The following is a 20741-nucleotide window of genomic DNA, read 5'->3' as shown; positions in this document are numbered from 1 at the left end:
CAGTGATAGTCAGCCCAGGCTAGTGTACAACATGCCCCCTACCCAAATCCTCAGACAGTCCCAGTGCTAGTCAGCCCAGGATAGTGTATAACATGCCCCCCTACCCAAATCCTCAGACAGTCCCAGTGCTAGTCAGCCTAGGCTAGTGTATAACATGCCCCCTACCCAAATACTCAGTCCCAGTGATAGTCAGCCCAGGCTAGTGTATAACATGCCCCCCTACCCAAATCCTCAGACAGTCCCAGTGCTAGTCAGCCCAGGCTAGTGTATAACATGCCCCCTACCCAAATCCTCAGACAGTCCCAGTGCTAGTCAGCCCGGGCTAATGTATAACATGCCCCCCTACCCAAATCCTCAGACAGTCCCAGAGCTAGTGTATAACATGCCCCCTACCCAAATCCTCAGACAGTCCCAGTGCTAGTCAGCTCGGACTGTGTAACAAGGCCATCAGCAGCCCTGCAAAGCGCACACTACAAAGAGCGATGGGTCTTCTTGATCCCTGATGTCTGTGGGTGGGTGAAAAATCCGTGGACTGCGGCATACTGACTTATTTACATTTAATTTTTACGCAGAGCACTGTGTATGGGTAGTGGGCTGCAGACGCGTTTCTCCACCAAACCAGTCCCATTGAAGTGTTTTTATTTTTTTTTCATCAATGTAAATAGTCCTAGGAAGTATAAAGTCAGAGCTGAGGTTTTTTTATTATTATTATTATTTTGGAATCAGTAAACTTTGGTGCGAAACATTTATCTGAAATGCGTCGCACTACAATAAATGTCTTGCTGCTGAAACCAGCTGAGCATAAGAGGAGCCCATCATCTTATTGTGAGAAATAATAAATCTGCTGTGTGCTTTACAGGGACAACAACGTCGCTGGGCAAACATAGCTGAGCAGACAAATCACTGACAAGCGTTCCAAGTAATCAAATAAAAGTGTGATAAACAGCCCTGTGAATGCAGCAGAGAGCATCGCAACACTCTGCAACGGCACAGTCCTACTATGCAATGGCAGGCGGTCATTCATTCCACAGTCAGAGTCACTTAGTGACCCTCGTCAGTGTCTGGGATTAATGTTCCCACGCCTTACATTTGAAAGGACCATTAAACCTAAAGTTTCCTGCAATATAAACTGTTGCCACAATCAGCGGTAACCTACTGTATGTGCAGTACATCACATTAATTCTGCATATACAATATACATAGGGGATGTACTGTACCTATATCTCACAGCTCTTAGTAAAACATAAAGAGAACACATGACATTATGATAAATGACCACAAGTGCTGCAAGGAGCATTTATACTGCTTTCATTTGTTTTCTCCTAAGAACGTTCCTTTCTGTAGCTATTATCAGTGGTTTGATATCTTCCCCTGTGAAAATCGATGAGAATGGATAATGACTACAGACGCTGCCTCTCTGGCAGTCCCTGTAGCTTTATATTATTAACATTCTTAATACACTCAAATCTTTGTTTTTTTTTCTGTTTATTGTTTATTTTTTAAAGAGCAAAAAAAATTCCTGAGCGATTATTAAACATTTCTAAACTTCTGGGGAACGTATAATAAGCGCACATTGAGCCCCGTTAAGTTGTAGATTTGCGCGTTGCGCTTGACTTCATGCAAAGCTAAACTACAGAAGAGTTTTTGGTCTCTAGCAGCGGCCCACCTACGCCAGTACGAAAATGCAGCACAACCGTTGTGTTGTGACATCACGCAAAAACATCCGAGATCGGCCGGAAAACCCACACCTCGGTGGCCAGACTCATGCAACGCTCCTGGACTAAGATGTCTTAGTGGCTATGGGGGTAATTCAGAGTTGATCGCAGCAGCAAATTTGTTAGCAGTTGGTCAAAAACCTGTGCACTGCAGGTGGGGCAGATGTAACATGTGCAGAGAGAGTTAGATTTGGGTGGGTTTTATTGTTTCTGTGCAGGGTAAATACTATCTGCTTTATTTTTACACTGCAATTTAGATTTCTGTTTGGACACACTACACCCAACTCTAACTCTCTCTGCACATGTTACATCTGGCCCACCTGCAGTGCACATTGTTTTGCCCAGCTGCTAACAAATGTAATGCTGCGATCAGGTCTGAATTAAGCCCTATGTGCTGAGCCCTTTTCTCTCCCATCGGAGGATATGATTCTGCCGAGTCCCCGGAGGTCCTGGCGATCAGGGTCTGTCCTGACACTTTCAGTGCGACGCATTTTACAATTTCTAGTTGCACTTTTGGCTCCCCAACACTATTAGCGAATTGTTTTATTATTTCCGCAAAGAGCATTTTTACTAGCATTTACGAGAATCGGAAAGACGCGGTGCAACCTAAATGGCCTGGCAGGCAGATAGGCGCGTCTCTTCAGCCTTACTGACTTTAGATAAGAGAATGAGCCCACTTACCTCTGTGTCTGTCTGGTATTACCTAGCCACCTTAATTACTGTTGTGTTCCCAGTTGTGAAGCGCAGTGGTATATGCTGGCGCTATATAAATAACTTAATAAAGGAAATGTAATAAATATTGCTCTTTTGGTGAAATGCCGGATTTACACCCTTCGCTGACCGCTCTTCTCTCGTCTTTCAGACTTTCCGATGGCCGATCGCCAGTAACATAGATGGGAACGAGATGCTGGAAATACAGGTGTTTAACTACAGCAAAGTCTTCACTAACAGGTCAGTCTCCAGTCTGTGCATACGGCACGGTGTGTGTCCGAGAGTATTGTTACAAACATCAGCGTCACGCCTAATTCAGACCTGATCGCAGCAGCAAATTTGTTAGCAGTTGGGCAAAACCATGTGCACTGCAGGTGGGGCAGATGTAACATGTGCAGAGAGAGTTAGATTTGGGTGGGGTGTATTCAAACTGAAATCTAAATTGTAGTGTAAAAATAAAGCAGCCAGTATTTACCCTGCACAGAAACAAAATAACCCACCCAAATCTAACTCTCTCTGCACATGTTATATCTGCCCCACCTGCAGTGCACATGGTTTTGCCCAACTGCTAACAAATTTGCTGCTGCAATCAGGTCTGAATTAATACAAGTGAAGCCAGAGGATTACTATGGAGTAAGTACAGTAAGTGACAGCCTGGGGCCCTGGACAGTCGTCTCCCTTGTGCTCTAATTAATAATGGGCTTTGATGAAGCAGTCTGATCAGACAAAGGCCGGCGTGACAATGGAGGCCGGCTGTGATGAATAATAGACACGCAGTCGGCAGGGAAATAAAAGATACCTGATATTGACCAAGTCACACAGAAGGGAGATGAATTATTAAATGATGGAGATAAGAGCGAGACGTTCTCCTGCGTCACCTGACAGCTGAGTAATGTTCCCTCATCAGTCACCGCGCAGCTAATTAGGAGAGAATTAGATCTCTTGTACTGAGCGGGAGCCCAGCCAGCATCTAATGGAAGCGCACCTGTCACCGACACACCTGTCACCAACACACTCAGGAGGCTGCCATTTTGTATGCTCAATAAGCGGCGGACTGGCCATCATGGGTACAGGGGAAACCTCTGGTGGGCTCTACTGCCCGAGGCCCCTCCGCCTCCTAATGGTTAGCTAAGCCTTTAAGCATGGGCCCCTACCACTGCATTTCCCCTGCGGGCCCTACATGCCTCAGTCCAACACTGTGCCCAGTCTATTGTTTATAAGAATACAGCCAATCAATTCACAAGGAAGTGGCATCGCTGAGGCACGAGGCACGAATGTTGACTTAAGCCACAGAAAAATGTACAGGCTTCTCCAAAATATTTACTGACACATCTCTGACGTCATTCTAAAGTGTTTCAAAATTTGAGGTGAAGCCTCACATGCCTCCGATTGCATCGACCCGGTTTATGCATGGAAGAGGCTCATTTCCCCAATAAAAGCAAGGAGGTTGTGACGTCCCAGAGCGGAATCGGAGGCACCACCCTAGCTCAAAGGTCCAATATATTTATATTGTATTAATATTAATAAGTCTTATCTTATAATCCATCTTGCAAAGTTGCACTGAACAGCAGATTCATAATGCTGTAATTAGAATTGGGGAAATGATTGTGAAAGAAAATTTGAGAGAAATTCCGGGAAAATAGCTGTTTTCAGGGGGTACCTGCAAATATTAAGGATCCCCAGGATTTATGCAGCAGATATCCCAGATTCCTATGGGGATGCTGTAAGTTTCTGTGGGGACTGCTATTTAGTGGTATTTACCAAGCTCCGGAATACATTCTGGAGCTTGATCCCCACTTCTAACGCCATCTGAAGATGGCGTCAGCCTCTAGTAACCCATATGGGCCACTATAAAGCAATCCACTACCTCTCGGTAAGAGTATACGGCTAAATTCTCATGAAAATCAACATTTATATTGTGAATGTAGGGGCAAAAATATTAAAATAATGCAAATTGTGTGCCAGATTCAGAGATGGTCGCAATGGCGAGGATTTATTCGCAAAGTGAGTGACAGTGGCGGTATCGTCGTGTTGGACACTCAATCGCAGGCATGTCGCGATTCGTACATTGGTGCGTCGCATCTTCCAGCTCCGATACCGTACACAGGGGGTCATTCCGACCCATTCGCACGCTGCAATTTTTCGCAACCGTGCAAACTGGTCAGAACTGCGCATGCGCGTGGGCGGCAATGCACAGGCACGTCGCTGCCCGGCAACGGCCGTTGCCGGGCAGCGCCAAAATGAACGCTGCGAACGCTAGAAGATTGACAGTAAGAGGCCGGCCGGGGGTGTCTACTCACCGTTTTGAAGGCGTGTCTGTCTGAACTAAGGCGTGTCCGGCCGTTTCCAGGGAGGGATCCTGACGTCAGCTTCGTTCTGGTTCATCGCAGCGGAGTAAGTCCTGAGCTTTGCAGAAACGTTTGTGCAGCTCTCTGCACAGCGGTTCGCAGCCCTGCACAGCGAATCCCCCCTCCCCTGTAGGCGGTGACTATCTGATCGCAGCAGTACTAAAAGTAGCCTGCTAGCGATCAGGTCGGAATCACCCCCACAGTTAAAATGACTCCGGTGTCTTACTTCCGACGGCCATGCTGCTTGACGGTAGGGTCACTCAGAAGCTTGGTTATCAACCGATGTGCGTCCGCGTTTTTGTACATAAGCGCCGGATATCAGACGACTCTAGTGGGACGATCAATACAAATCGTGGTAGCTGCGTCATTTGCATATTTTCACACAGCTGCTACGTACTGAATCTTAGCTACGAAGGCGTTTCCGTCCATCTCTGGATCAAGCCTGGTGATAAATCTGGCCCTTAGGCTTTACCCCTGTAGTTTCCGGAGCTCTCAGCCTCCTCCCCTCCCTCTGATAGAGGAAAGCTTGTGGGAAAGACTGGGAAGTGAGCTGTGAATTATGAATGACCTGAAAGGAAAATGCAGCGTAGACACCAGATAAATATTGTATCGCCGGGAGGAGAACACCTGAGGTGGCACTTTTCCCTCAATTATTAACAGTTCTCATAGCAGAAGAATTCCCAAGTGGTAGAACAGAGATTTCATACAACCAGAGAAGATGCCACATCCCACAGAGCTTGTCTGCAAATCACAGAGTATCTCATTGGCTGGTTACTGTATGTATACCTCAGAGACAGCAACTATAGCACACATAAAACCAGTTAAACAATAATAACAGTAGAACCCACCAGTGGGAATGTTTGGCTTTAATGAACACAATTGATATATGTTGTGTTGCGCTGTGTAGCTGGTCTATGTGCAGGCCCGTCCCTCAGGGCCCAAGACACGGTTCTGTAGTGTTATCTAGAGTTCTACTGCCATATCCATTCACACATTTTTCTTTTTCTTTTACAGACTTATTGGGACATTTCGAATGGTTCTACAGAAAGTGGTGGAGGAGGCTCAGCTGGAAGTTACGGACACGCTCATCGATGACAATAATTCTGCAATACGAGTAGGTACCTGGCACCATGCCTATATGCCCACTGAAAAAAAGGCATTTTACTCTGTAGGATATCACAGTACTGTGCTTTCAATATGTGTGAGATAATGAGATCCCTACTGTGAAATATAAGGATATTAGAAGTTACCCAGGCTAAAGCAGGGGGTCACCGATCAACGCACAGGGTCAGCAGCCAAGTTCTTTTCTATATATCAGTAGAAAGGACCCTTCGTCCACACCACAAGCCTGATAGTGTCAGTTTGAAGTGAGTAGCTCCAATAGATGTTTTAAATCTTATGAAGCCATTAAGGTACCAAATCGTATGGTGACGGCCGTACACAGAGTATGTAGCCTATGCCAACTCGCAGAAGATAACCAGAGACCCAGGAGCTGTATAAAGAGTGTACATTGGAGTAGTTAAAGTTGAACATTTCACATGGTCACATTTGTTGCAGTAATGAAGTTTACCACCGTAAGGAGTCTTTACAGTTCCTGCGACATTGTTCCGATGACAAGTGTAAAGTATTATCCAGAGGTGTGAAGGAGACTGTGTTGCTGTATATACCATTCCTACAATACAATCTTCTTAACAATTGCTAATGTGGAAAAGTTGAGCTAAATTACATTTTAAAGTTCTCTAAAAAATAATTTGAATAACACAAAGCCTGATTGTTCTGTTCCTTCTGAGTATAATACTATCTGTATAAATGGTCTCTTCTCTTCAGCAGAAGTTTGAGCTCAGACTTTCTATTTCAAGTTGATACAATTTTCTAAAACACAATTACAATTTTAAAATAATGAGTAATGATGTAGATGTCGGAAGACAGATATAAAATAAGAGAAGCTCTCAGACCTCTTCACCACGGGAACAAGTGGTAATTATCCAGAGGGAGAACGTACAAATGCTCTGGGAGGTAAATTAATGCGGAGTCTAATGTGGAATATATACTACTGAGTACACTCCAATGTGGAAGATATACTACTGAGTACACTCCAATGTGGAAGATATACTACTGAGTACACTCCAATGTGGAATATATACTACTGAGTACACTCCAATGTGGAAGATATACCAATGAGTACACTCCAATGTGGAAGATATACTACTGAGTACACTCCAATGTGGAATATATACTACTGAGTACACTCCAATGTGGAATATATACTACTGAGTACACTCCAATGTGGAAGATATACTACTGAGTACACTCCAATGTGGAAGATATACTACTGAGTACACTCCAATGTGGAAGATATACCAATGAGTACACTCCAATGTGGAAGATATAATACTGAGTACACTCCAATGTGGAAGATATACTACTGAGTACACTCCAATGTGGAAGATATAATACTGAGTACACTCCAATGTGGAATATATACTAGTGAGTACACTCCAATGTGGAAGATATACCAATGAGTACACTCCAATGTGGAATATATACTACTGAGTACACTCCAATGTGGAAGATATACTACTGAGTACACTCCAATGTGGAAGATATAATACTGAGTACACTCCAATGTGGAAGATATAATACTGAGTACACTCCAATGTGGAAGATATACCAATGAGTACACTCCAATGTGGAAGGTATACTACTGAGTACACTCTAATGTGGAAGATATACTAATGAGTACACTCCAATGTGGAAGATATACCAATGAGTACACTCCAATGTGGAAGATATACCAATGAGTACACTCCAACGTGGAAGATATACCAATGAGTACACTCCAATGTGGAAGATATACCACTGAGTACACTCCAATGTGGAAGATATACCAATGAGTACACTCCAATGTGGAAGATATACCAATGAGTACACTCCAATGTGGAAGATATACTAATGAGTACACTCCAATGTGGAAGGTATACCAATGAGTACACTCCAATGTGGAAGATATACCAATGAGTACACTCCAATGTGGAAGGTATACTAATGAGTACACTGCAATGTGGAAGGTATACCAATGAGTACACTCCAATGTGGAAGGTATACCAATGAGTACACTCCAATGTGGAAGATATACCAATGAGTACACTCCAATGTGGAAGGTATACCAATGAGTACACTCCAATGTGGAAGATATACTACTGAGTACACTCCAATGTGGAAGATATACCAATGAGTACACTCCAATGTGGAAGGTATACCAATGAGTACACTCCAATGTGGAAGATATACCAATGAGTACACTCCAATGTGGAAGATATACTACTGAGTACACTCCAATGTTGAAGATATACCAATGAGTACACTCCAATGTGGAAGGTATACCAATGAGTACACTCCAATGTGGAAGATATACCAATGAGTACACTCCAATGTGGAAGATATACTACTGAGTACACTCCAATGTGGAAGATATACTACTGAGTACACTCCAATGTGGAAGATATACCAATGAGTACACTCCAATGTGGAAGGTATACCAATGAGTACACTTCAATGTGGAAGGTATACTAATGAGTACACTCCAATGTGGAAGATATACCAATGAGTACACTCCAATGTGGAAGATATACCACTGAGTACACTCCAATGTGGAAGGTATACCACTGAGTACACTCCAATGTGGAAGGTATACCAATGAGTACACTCCAATGTGGAAGGTATACCAATGAGTACACTCCAATGTGGAAGATATACCAATGAGTTCACTCCAATGTGGAAGGTATACCAATGAGTACACTCCAATGTGGAAGGTATACTAATGAGTACACTCCAATGTTGAAGGTATACCAATGAGTACACTCCAATGTGGAAGGTATACCAATGAGTACACTCCAATGTGGAAGGTATACTAATGAGTACACTCCAATGTAGAAGGTATACTAATGAGTACACTCCAATGTGGAAGGTATACTAATGAGTATACTCCAATGTGGAAGGTATACTAATGAGTACACTCCAATGTGGAAGATATACTACTGAGTACACTCCAATGTGAAGATATACCACTGAGTACACTCCATTGTGGAAGGTATAGCAATGAGTACACTCCAATGTGGAAGGTATACCAATGATTACACTCCAATGTGGAAGGTATACCAATGAGTACACTCAAATGTGGAAGATATACCAATGAGTACACTCCAATGTGGAAGGTATACCAATGAGTACACTCCAATGTGGAAGGTATACTAATGAGTACACTCCAATGTAGAAGGTATACTAATGAGTACACTCCAATGTGGAAGGTATACTAATAAGTATACTCCAATGTGGAAGGTATAGTAATTAGTACACTCCAATGTAGAAGGTATACTAAAGAGTACACTCCAATGTGGAAGGTATACTAATGAGTATACTCCAATGTGGAAGGTATACTAATGAGTACACTCCAATGTAGAAGATATACTAATGAATACACTCCAATGTGGAAGGTATACCAATGAGTATACTCCAATGTGGAAGGTATACCAATAAGCACACTCCAATGTGGAAGGTATACTAATGAGTACACTCCAATGTAGAAGGTATACTAATGAGTACACTCCAATGTGGAAGGTATACTAATGAGTACACTCCAATGTGGAAGGTTTACTAATAAGTACACTCCAATGTGGAAGGTATACTAATGAGTACACTTCAATGTGGAAGGTATACTAATGAGTACACTCCAATGTGGAAGGTATACTAATGAGTACACTCCAATGTGGAAGGTATACTAATGAGTACACTCCAATGTGGAAGGTATACTAATGAGTGCACTCCAATGTGGAATATATACCACTGAGTACACTCCAATGTGGAAGGTATACCAATGAGTACACTCCAATGTGGAAGGTATACCAATGAGTACACTCCAATGTGGAAGGTATACCAATGAGTACACTCCAATGTGGAAGGTATACCAATGAGTACACTCCAATGTGGAAGGTATACTAATTAGTACACTCCAATGTAGAAGGTATACTAATGAGTACACTCCAATGTGGAAGGTATACTAATGAGTATACTCCAATGTGGAAGGTATACTAATGAGTACACTCCAATGTGGAAGATATACTAATGAATACACTCCAATGTGGAAGGTATACTAATGAGTATACTCCAATGTGGAAGGTATACCAATGAGTACACTCCAATGTGGAAGGTATACTAATGAGTACACTCCAATGTAGAAGGTATACTAATGAGTACACTCCAATGTGGAAGGTATACTAATGAGTACACTCCAATGTGGAAGGTATACTAATGAGTACACTCCAATGTGGAAGGTATACTAATGAGTGCACTCCAATGTGGAAGATATACCACTGAGTACACTCCAATGTGGAAGATATACCAATGAGTACACTCCAATGTGGAAGGTATACTAATGAGTACACTCCAATGTGGAAGGTATACTAATGAGTACACTCCAATGTGGAAGGTATACTAATGAGTACACTCCAATGTGGAAGGTATACTAATGAGTACACTCCAATGTAGAAGGTATACTAATGAGTACACTCCAATGTGGAAGGTATACTAATGAGTATACTCCAATGTGGAAGGTTTACTAATGAGTACACTCCAATGTGGAAGATATACTAATGAATACACTCCAATGTGGAAGGTATACTAATAAGTATACTCCGATGTGGAAGGTATACCAATGAGTACACTCCAATGTGGAAGGTATACTAATGAGTACACTCCAATGTAGAAGGTATACTAATGAGTACACTCCAATGTGGAAGGTATACTAATGCGTGACTATGCCCCGTAACCCTGGATATCCTTATCCATTAGGAATTTATCTAACCCATTCTTAAAGGTGTTGACTGAGTCGCCCATTACAACTCCCTCAGGCAGGGAATTCCAAACACATATCGTCCTTACCGTAAAAAAGCATTTACGCCGTATTGTGCAGAATCTCCTCTCCTCTAACCTGAGCGAGTGTCCACGAGTTCTCTGTGTTGATCTAGCCAAAAACAGGTCCTGCGCAAGATCTGTATATTGTCCCCTTATATATTTGTAATTGTTGATCATGTCCCCTCTTAATCTCCTCTTTTCCAGTGTAAACATGCCTAGTCTTTCAAGCCTTTCCTCGTATTCCAGCAAATCCATACCCTTAATTCGTTTGTTCGCCCTCCTTTGAACCTTTTCTAGCTCCAGGATATCCTTTTTGTAGTAAGGTGCCCAGAATTGTACACAGTATTCAAGGTGTGGCCGCACAAGTGATTTATATAACGGGAGTATAATATTCTCGTCCCTAGCATCAATTACCCGTTTTATGCATGTTAATATCTTATTAGCCTTCTTTGCTGCAGTCCTACTTTGGGTATTACTGCTTAGTTTGCTATCTATGATGACACCTAAGTCCTTTTCCAGTACAGAATCCCCTAATTTTACCCCATTTAGTAGGTAGGTGTTATTTTTGTTCTTGTTACCACAGTGCATTACCTTACACTTGTCTGTATTGAAGCGCATTCTCCATTTTGCTGTCCGAGCTTCTAATTTAACTAAGTCATTCTGAAGCGACTCAGCATCCCCCTCCGCATTTATAACTTTACACAATTTGGTATCATCTCCAAAAATTGACACCATGCTCTCTAGACCTTCTGTTAGGACGTTAATGAAAATATTGAACAATAGCGGTCCTAATACTGAGCCTTGCGGCACACCACTTAGCACTTCAGTCCAAGTTGAAAAAGATCCATTAACCACAACGCGCTGCTCCCTATTATCTAACCAGTTTTTGACCCAAGTGCATATTGTGCTCCCTAGCCCTGATTCTTGTAGCTTGTAGATAAGTCTCATGTGTGGTACAGTGTCGAATGCTTTGGCAAAATCTAAAAAGATTACATCTACCTCTTTACCCTGATCTAGGTTTGCGCTTACTGTTTCATAAAAGCCAACTAAGTTGGTTGACAGGATCTGTCCTTCATAAACCCATGTTGATTCCTTTTAATGACCTTATTGACGTCAAGGAACTTCTGAATACTATCTCTTAGAATACCTTCCAATACTTTCCCCAGTATAGATGCAAGACTAACTGGTCTATAATTACCTGGTTCAGCTTTACATCCCTTTTTGAATATAGGCACTACTTCCGCTATACGCCAGTCTTTGGGAACCATACCTGATATTACTGAATCCTTAAAGATCAAAAATAGTGGTTTTGCAAGTTCAGAGTGAAGCTTCATTAGAACCCTTGGGTGAATACCATCGGGACCTGGTGACTTATTAATCTTTAAATGTTTTAATCGGTCACAGACTACTTCCTCGCTTAAATAAGTACCTATCAGTGGGATATTCTCATTATTGAGATTGTGTGTTAGTCCCTGAATTGGGTCCTCTCTAGTAAATACTGTTGAAAAAAACTCATTTAGTGTGTCCGCTATGTCATTATCATTTTTGCTTAAGACTCCCAACTTGTCTTTTAAAGGGCCTATACTCTCCTTCTTTAATCTCTTGCTATTAATGTATTTAAATAATTTTTTCGGATTCGCTTTGCTTTCCTTTGCTACTAGTTTTTCAGTTTCAACTTTAGCCGCTCTTATTTCCTTTTTGCATATTTTGTTACATTCCTTAGAAGGGCTGAAATGACTCTGCTTCCCCGTCAGATTTGTATTTTTTAAATGCTCGCCTTTTCTTGCCCATAAGTTCCTCTATCTTTTTGTTAAGCCACATCGGTTTATGATTTTTATTCCTTTTTTTCCTGCTCGTAGGAATAAATTTGAGTGTATTTTTAGCTAGCAGGAATTTTAGTACCTCCCATTTCTCCGTAGTATTTTTTCCTAAAAACAAACCTTCCCATTCAATATCCCTGAAAAGTACCCTCATCTTTTCAAAATTCGCTTTGCTAAAGTTTAGTCTTAGTTGAGCCAGTATAGGGCTGTTTATGAAAGCTGATATTGAATGTGACCATATTGTGGTCGCTGTTTCCTATGGGTTCCCCTACTATAATACCTGATACCAAATCCCCATTGTTTGTTAATACCAGGTCTAAGATTGCATTGTACCTAGTTGGTTCCTCAATTAGTTGAACTAAGTAGTTATAATTAAGTATCCAATGTGGAAGGTATACTAATGAGTACACTCCAATTTGGAAGGTATACTAATGAGTACACTCCAATGTGGAAGGTATACTAATGAGTACACTCCAATTTGGAAGGTATACTAATGAGTACACTCCAATGTGGAAGGTATACTAATGAGTACACTACAATGTGGAAGGTATACTAATGAGTACACTCCAATGTGGAAGGTATACAAATGAGTACACTCCAATGTGGAAGGTATACAAATGAGTACACTCCAATGTGGAAGGTATACTAATGAGTACACTCCAATGTGGAAGGTATACTAATGAGTGCACTCCAATGGGGAAGATATACTAATGAGTACACTCCAATGTGGAAGGTATACCAATGAGTACACTCCAATGTGGAAGGTATACCAATGAGTACACTCCAATGTGGAAGGTATACCAATGAGTACACTCCAATGTGGAAGGTATACCAATGAGTACACTCCAATGTGGAAGGTATACCACTGAGTACACTCCAATGTAGAAGGTATACCAATGAGTACACTCCAATGTGGAAGGTATACTAATGAGTACACTCCAATGTAGAAGGTATACTAATGAGTACACTCCAATGTGGAAGGTATACCACTGAGTACACTCCAATGTAGAAGGTATACCAATGAGTACACTCCAATGTGGAAGGTATACTAATGAGTACACTCCAATGTAGAAGGTATACTAATGAGTACACTCCAATGTGGAAGGTATACCAATGAGTACACTCCAATGTGGAAGGTATACCACTGAGTACACTCCAATGTAGAAGGTATACCAATGAGTACACTCCAATGTGGAAGGTATACAAATGAGTACACTCCAATGTGGAAGGTATACTAATGAGTACACTCCAATGTGGAAGGTATACTAATGAGTGCACTCCAATGGGGAAGATATACTAATGAGTACACTCCAATGTGGAAGGTATACCAATGAGTACACTCCAATGTGGAAGGTATACCAATGAGTACACTCCAATGTGGAAGGTATACCAATGAGTACACTCCAATGTGGAAGGTATACCAATGAGTACACTCCAATGTGGAAGGTATACCACTGAGTACACTCCAATGTAGAAGGTATACCAATGAGTACACTCCAATGTGGAAGGTATACTAATGAGTACACTCCAATGTAGAAGGTATACTAATGAGTACACTCCAATGTGGAAGGTATACTTATGAGTATACTCCAATGTGGAAGGTATAACAATGAGTACACTCCAATGTGGAAGGTATACTGATGAGTACACTCCAATGTTTAAATCGTATATGCTAATAACTCATTGTAAACTTGAAAAACCTTATAAAAAAAATCTCGGCAGACAGGAATTGCCACAAGGAGAGAGCTTTGGAATCCTCCAAACACAGAGCTTCGCCAATTGGCCACCCTCCAGAGATACTGCTAATGCCCTGCTTTCCAGCCCAGGTGAGTGTTAGGCACTAGGGGGGGTTAGGCTTAGGCTATGGGTGGATAGGTTAAGGATAGGTACAAGGCGGAGGGTTAGGTGCTAGGGTTACTAAAATTTTCTGCAGGATCCACCAAAAGTCATTAGGTCATCCCTGGCGGACGTGGAAGACATTCTTGTGTTGACATGCTGAATGTCGACGAAACATACCACACCCTTTCCAGGTGCATTTTGTGCAGAAACATGCATTTTATTTAGCGTTTAGTAGTTCAACCATTGCAAAATAAAGTTCACTTTTTTTTTTTATGGAGTGGTGACCAAGCAGTTTATTAGGAGAAAAACATAAATGTGGAAGCGAATGAGATGGGTTGTCCTACTCGCTGATGGTGCTACTGTGTCCAATATGTGCATCTCCAGCTGGACCTGCCGCAATCAGGGCAGTCTTAAAAGCAGTGTAGGCCCCTGGGCAAAGCAATGCACTGGGGCCCCAGACCATCCTCCAGCAGTGGAGTGAGGGGTGCTATCCGCAGCAGCTTTGATGTCCCACAGGTGTAAGGTTGTGTTCTATCTTCCACTCAGCATGTAGGATCTGGATCAGTAATTTCTGCTAATTACTCCTTTACTGCACAGATGGGAGATGGGGCGGGAGTGAGAACACTAAACTGTAGAAGGGGGCATTGGGCTGAATGAAGGGGCCCCGGTACATGACTTTCAGGGTGGTAGGGGGTGTTTAATACGCAGGGGAGGGGTGGATAGTGGAGTAGGCTTAATATTAATAATTTTCCAGTAGGAGGGCAATTGCTTGACTGCAGATATCTCCAGTTCCTGGAAATAGTTTTCTTAGCTTTCAATGGGAAAAAAAAAACTAGAGAGTCCCACCTTCCAGGAGTTACTGGGGATCAGAGTTCAGGAGCCAGAGCAATCCACCGGCGAAAATATGAAACTGCATACCTCCAGGGACCAGCTGCTGGAAGACTGCTATCTCTGGTTCTAGGAATAGTAGAGACAAGCTGCCAGTGTCCACCGAAAGGGGAGAGTCCCAGCTTTTGGCGTATACCCTCAGAAAAACTCTAAGTCAGTCAGAACCCGAGATATCTGGCTGGGAAGAGTAATTAACAGGCTCGGATAGGGACCACTGCTTTGAAGTTAGATATCTCCGGTTCCCCAGGGCTGATTTTAAAAAAATCTGGTACCCCTGGAAAGGGGAAACTCAGCTATGAGCCTCATGCTCTTTTACTCCTGGGGCACTTGGGCAACTGCCCATTGAGCCCGTATGAAAAGACGGCCCTGGCCGCAATAAAGGTGCATCTCAGCGTTGGCTACAAGGACTGGCCGTGGGCTGTGCATCTTGGAATGAATAATGCTGACAAATAAGAGCTTTTCTGTAAAATATAAAAACAGCTGGTGGGTATATCAGTAGCTCATAAGTGACCTTTCTTGTGACTGAAAATGAAATCTTGAGCTTTAAACAGAATTAAACCTAGTGGCTGGCCAGCTCCATGTCCCCCAGGGGCCGTTCTCAGGTCCATTATACTGTACAAGACATTATTCGAGGGGAAAACACCTTTCACAGCTCTGGATGGATTGCATTAATTAATTAATGTGCTTATTAATGACTGAAACTCACTTTTTAGCCTGATAACAAGACCACAAACATTCAATCAAATATTTATTTTTTACTAGATTGGAAAAAATGTGAGATGTATTTAACTGATTATGGAGAAATATATGTAGCTGTTCTTCGTTTTATGGGGGTAATTCAGACCTGATCGTAGCAGTTGGGCAAAACCATGTTGCACTGCAGGTGGGGCAGATGTAACATGTGCAGAGAGAGTTAGATTTGGGTGGGGTATATTGTTTCTGTGCAGGGTAAATACTGGCTGCTTTATTTTTACACTGCAATTTAGATTTCAGTTTGAACACACCCCACCCAAATCTAACTCTCTCTGCACATGTTACATCTGCACCCCCCTGCAGTGCACATGGGGGGTCATTCCGAGTTGATCATAGCTGTGCTAAATTTAGCACAGCTATGATCAGGCACTCAGACATGCGGGGGGACGCCCAGCACAGGGCTAGTCCGCCCCTCGCAGAAATGCAAAAGCATCGCACAACGGCGATGCTTTTGCATTTCAGGAGTAACTCCCGGCTAGCGCAGCTCCTGCAGCTGGCCCGGGATAACCTCCTCGCTGCCCGGGTGGCAGCCGCCGCGGCCCGCCCCCCCAACGGTCCGGCCACGCCTGCGCCCCCTAAATGGTGGCTTAACGCCGTCCAGCCCCCTCCCACGCAGCGACCGCCTCTGCCTGTCAATCTGGCAGAGGCGATTGCTACAATACAACGGCCTTTGGCCGCCCTGCATGCGCCGGCGCACTGCGGCGCATGCGCAGATCCGACTCGAACGCTGCGCTGCGAAAAACTGCAGGGAGCGATCGGGTCGGAATGACCCCCATGGTTCTGCCCAACTGCTAACAAATTCTGCTGCAATCAACTCTGAATTACCCCCTATGTGCGCTCACTTTCCTAGCTACTGGTCCATGGACTGTTATAGGTGGTGGTGGTAAAACTTTCATACAATATATTTGGGAACATATATTTATGGGCAGCACTGTAGGTGTAATGGTTAGTATTGCCTCAAAGCACTGAAGCTTTGGTGACGATTCCCACCAGTCCCAACTGCGTGTAGTTTGTATGTTCTCCCCTGGCATGCGTGGGTTTCCTCCAAGGGCTCCGGTTTCCTCTCCGGTGCACATGTGGTAGGGAATACAGGGGGTTAATCAGAGATGAATGCAGATCTGGCTTTCGCAGCAAGATCTGCGTCCATCTACTCACATGCTGGGGGCAGCTTAGCACAGGGCAAGGATGCCCAGCATGTGTTTTGCGCCACCCCAAGATGCGTTCGCAATTTATTTGAGGATGACCCCTGCCATCGCATCCTGACGGGTCGTGCACTATGGCCGACGGACGCGTCCGCTTCATGCAAACGCAGCGGCTGCGTCAATCTCTAAATAGCCCCCATAGAGTATAAGCTCCACCGGGACAGGGACTGATGTGAACGGCCAAATATTCGGTTCATCCCGAAGCGCCATTTCTGCTTACCAAAGTGGCTCACTGGGCGCTAGCATTCCACCACTGATGTGAACGGGCAAATAGTCTCTGTGAAGTGCTGTGTTTGAAGTGGTAAAAGAGATTGGGCAAGAAGGATCGGAAAGAAGGGGGACAGGGTACGGATGGGTGAAAAGGATGGAGGGGAAATGACCGAGTGCTATAATAATAATAATAATATTGATAATAATGATAATAATAATAATAATAATAATAATAGACAATGTTATGTGCCAATGGGTAGAATTCCCGATGTGGTTGCAGGAGGGTGGTGGATAAAGTATTGCTAAGGAAAGTGAACAGAAGAAGATGAATTGTTTGGAAATCTGCGTTTCTCTTACACTGCTTCCCGTTATGTCTTCCAGACCAGCGTCAGCATTGAGCTCCGGTATCAGACGATGGACGGTTCAGTGGGTGCGTGGAACGATGGCGAATTTTTGGACAATTCAAATATGAGGTCGGAAGTGGACAACAATTACCACTTGGAGACGGACAGCTTGCTTTCCGGTCACAGCCAAAACTCCGCCGTGTCTCCTGGCAGATCCCACCAAAGTCTGCACTCCGGGGAGAGGACCTTCAGGAGGTAACGTAGAGAGACCACCTCCAAGTTCCAAACTGCCTACAAGGAACCTTGTCTATCAGAGGGGACCATAAATAGGGATTATTTCATTTTATCCTTCAAGGACAATCATTATCCAATGTGCACAACACCCTCTAACATTTAGGGGTCTATTCATGAAGCAGTGAAAAGTGTGGAGAAGTGAGCCAGTGGAGAAGTTTCCCATCGCAACCAATCAGCTGCTCCGTACAATTGTATAGTATGCAAATTATAAATGTTACTTCAATGCTGATTGGTTGACATGGGCAACTTCTCCACTGGCTCACTTCTCCACACCTTTCACTGCTTCATGAATAGACCCCTTCCGTATTCGATGATCATATGTTTATACAGCGAGAGTCAATTAAGTATTATTATATTATTATAATCATTTAGCATGACGTTCCACAGTGCTGTATACTGGGGCGATGGTGTATAACATGCCTTCATTACAGTGCAGGGAAATAACTGGAAACACCAGGCATGAATGTCAGAGCTAACATCACGGTCTACCAGGAGAGAAAAGGCAAACGCGCATGATACGAGGAATGGCCGCCACCATGTGTAAATAAATAAGGGTATAAATTGTTATAGCAATGATAAAAAATAACCCGCGTGTGTCCATGTGATAGGGAAGATAGATTGTAAGCTCCTCTGGGCAGGGACTGATGTGAATGGCTGGCACTGCACATCGCTGCAGAATATGTGTGCGCTATACATCCCCACCCCCAAATGGGAGCACCGTGTGCGATCGTACAGGACTCGTTCTGCACCGTACGAGGAACGTGGCCAGAACATGCGCAGCCCCACAAACATCTGGTTTACATACGTCTCTGAAGCACACCCAGACTCCTTGATTAAATAGTGTGAACATAATGGCTCAGTGGTTAAGAGTACTGAAACGAAAAACGTACAGGAGACCCCAGATATTGTAGAATTGTACCGTCATTATCTTAAGCTCTATGCTGATTGTCTTTGGCTGGACAGAGCCAGGAAACTGTATCTGAAATTCTGCATACAGAGCATCACCACATTGCAGTCCTTACATATCACAGATGTTATTATTAATGTCCTGCTGGGCTATAAATATAATAGTATTCCAGGATTCCCTCTTTATACCAACAGCTGGAGACAAAGGGTGAAACTGGTGCTATAGTGAGGGAGGCATTGTACAGGGGGTGACGTAATGGGAATCCATTGTGCAGAGGATATACAGTACCTGAAGGTAAATGAGGGGGTTCTGTGAGGAGGAACATTGTATATCTGTACATTTGACTCTAGCATAGGGACGAAGGTTCCAGGGAAAGTGGAGACATCCGAGTAAGATACAAGGTCAGTGTTCAGCAAAGGAAGGGCCGTGTCGCTGGCTGTAGCACTGTGGGTGCCACTGTTATGTATTAGGCCTGGGCTTGTTTAAGGGGTAGTGATGGCCATCAAAGGCTTTATATTGATGGTCAATGGTTTTAAACCAAAGGAAGAAAATCATTAATGGTTTAGACATCAATGGCTGCTGCTGAAGTTTTCTTACCATTGGGCGCCACCATCGATGGTATGACATCAGTGCTGCTCCATCAATGGAAAACCACTTGCCATCATCCGTAGGCCATTGATGTTTTGAAAACATCAGTTGCTGATGACCATATCATACCATTGGGCCCAGAGGGGGCCTAGGCCAGCTATGTCGGGGTAAGGAATACCCCTCTCCTCAGCTGCGCGGGGGCACACTTAGTAGTTCTTATGTTTTCTTTTGAGCGGGCGTTTCCATGCCCCCAGGATTGCCCCCTTGCCCAAACCCGACTTTGCTCTCTACAGCCCTGACAGTCTGCCTTTGTCTCGGGGTAGCAGAGGCTGAGAGTCAGCTGATGTTAGCATTAGGTGGGCCTATGATGAGGGTCAGGTGGTAGCAGAGGCATATGGCTTACTATAAAGCACAGCAGGCCCATGCCCGGGTTAGAGTAATGAGTGGGTTTAGCGTTAGGACTCTCTGCACTACAGAACTATCAGGTGTGAATCTGCAACCAACTCCAGCAAGGTCTGAGTTCTTCCTTTAACCAAATGTAATCTGAGGATTCCCCTCACCTACATCTAGTCACCCTGCACGCTGTGCGGATATTCACGCAAAGAGCCAATGGTTTCTCTTCTGCACCTGCGTCTAAGGTCCAAAACGTTCAGCCAGACATTACCCTTATACTGAACAGCTGCTGGGCTGCTGTCTCTGACTTCTTACCGTACCCCGTTTTTTTCTAGCACTCCGCATGACTAATATTCAAAGAAGGACTCTATAGTCCATAGTTGGCAGAGTCTCCAATCCCATTCTGTCAGTCCAGTCTTCTGGTTGTGGCCGTGCGTGACAGCCGGCGGAGAGTCTGTGTGCTAACAAGAGAGATCTCTCTAAGGGGTCTATTCATGAAGCAGTGAAAAATGTGGAGAAGTGAGCCAGTGGAGTAGTTGCCAGTGGCAACCAATCGGTGTTGAGGTAATCTTTATAAAATGCATTCTATAAAATTCTACGCAACAGCTGATTGGTTGCCATGGGCAACTTCTGCACTGGCTCACTTCTCCACACTTTTCATTGGTTCATGAATAGACCCCTAAATCCTGAAGGAGAAACCCATCACTGACCGATGTGGGATATAAATCAGAGGAAGCTGCATTTCCCAGCACAGAGGGGAGAACGTGACTATGAAAGCCTGGGCATTGTGTTATTATCAGGGCCGCAGTCTAGATGTTA

The 20741-nt window shown here is 43.6% G+C and overlaps 1 protein-coding gene across 23 annotated transcripts in view; it reads left to right on the top strand.

Annotated features, from left to right (window-relative positions):
* OTOF (otoferlin) overlaps window positions 1–20741 on the top strand; it is a 516469-nt gene that overhangs the window by 179200 nt on the left and 316528 nt on the right. For all 23 annotated transcript variants that reach the window (XM_063914989.1, XM_063914999.1, XM_063914996.1 and 20 more), the window contains exons 3-5: window positions 2578–2666; window positions 5789–5888; window positions 17778–17995. In XM_063914989.1, the coding sequence (XP_063771059.1) occupies window positions 2578–2666; window positions 5789–5888; window positions 17778–17995 (407 nt within the window). The remainder of the gene's footprint in view (window positions 1–2577; window positions 2667–5788; window positions 5889–17777; window positions 17996–20741) is intronic.

This window comes from Pseudophryne corroboree, chromosome 4 (genome assembly GCF_028390025.1).
Source record: "Pseudophryne corroboree isolate aPseCor3 chromosome 4, aPseCor3.hap2, whole genome shotgun sequence".
In the NCBI taxonomy this organism is placed as follows: Eukaryota; Metazoa; Chordata; class Amphibia; order Anura; family Myobatrachidae; genus Pseudophryne; species Pseudophryne corroboree.
Note: the sequence above shows the minus strand (reverse complement) of the source record. Positions and strands in the feature narration are given on the sequence as shown.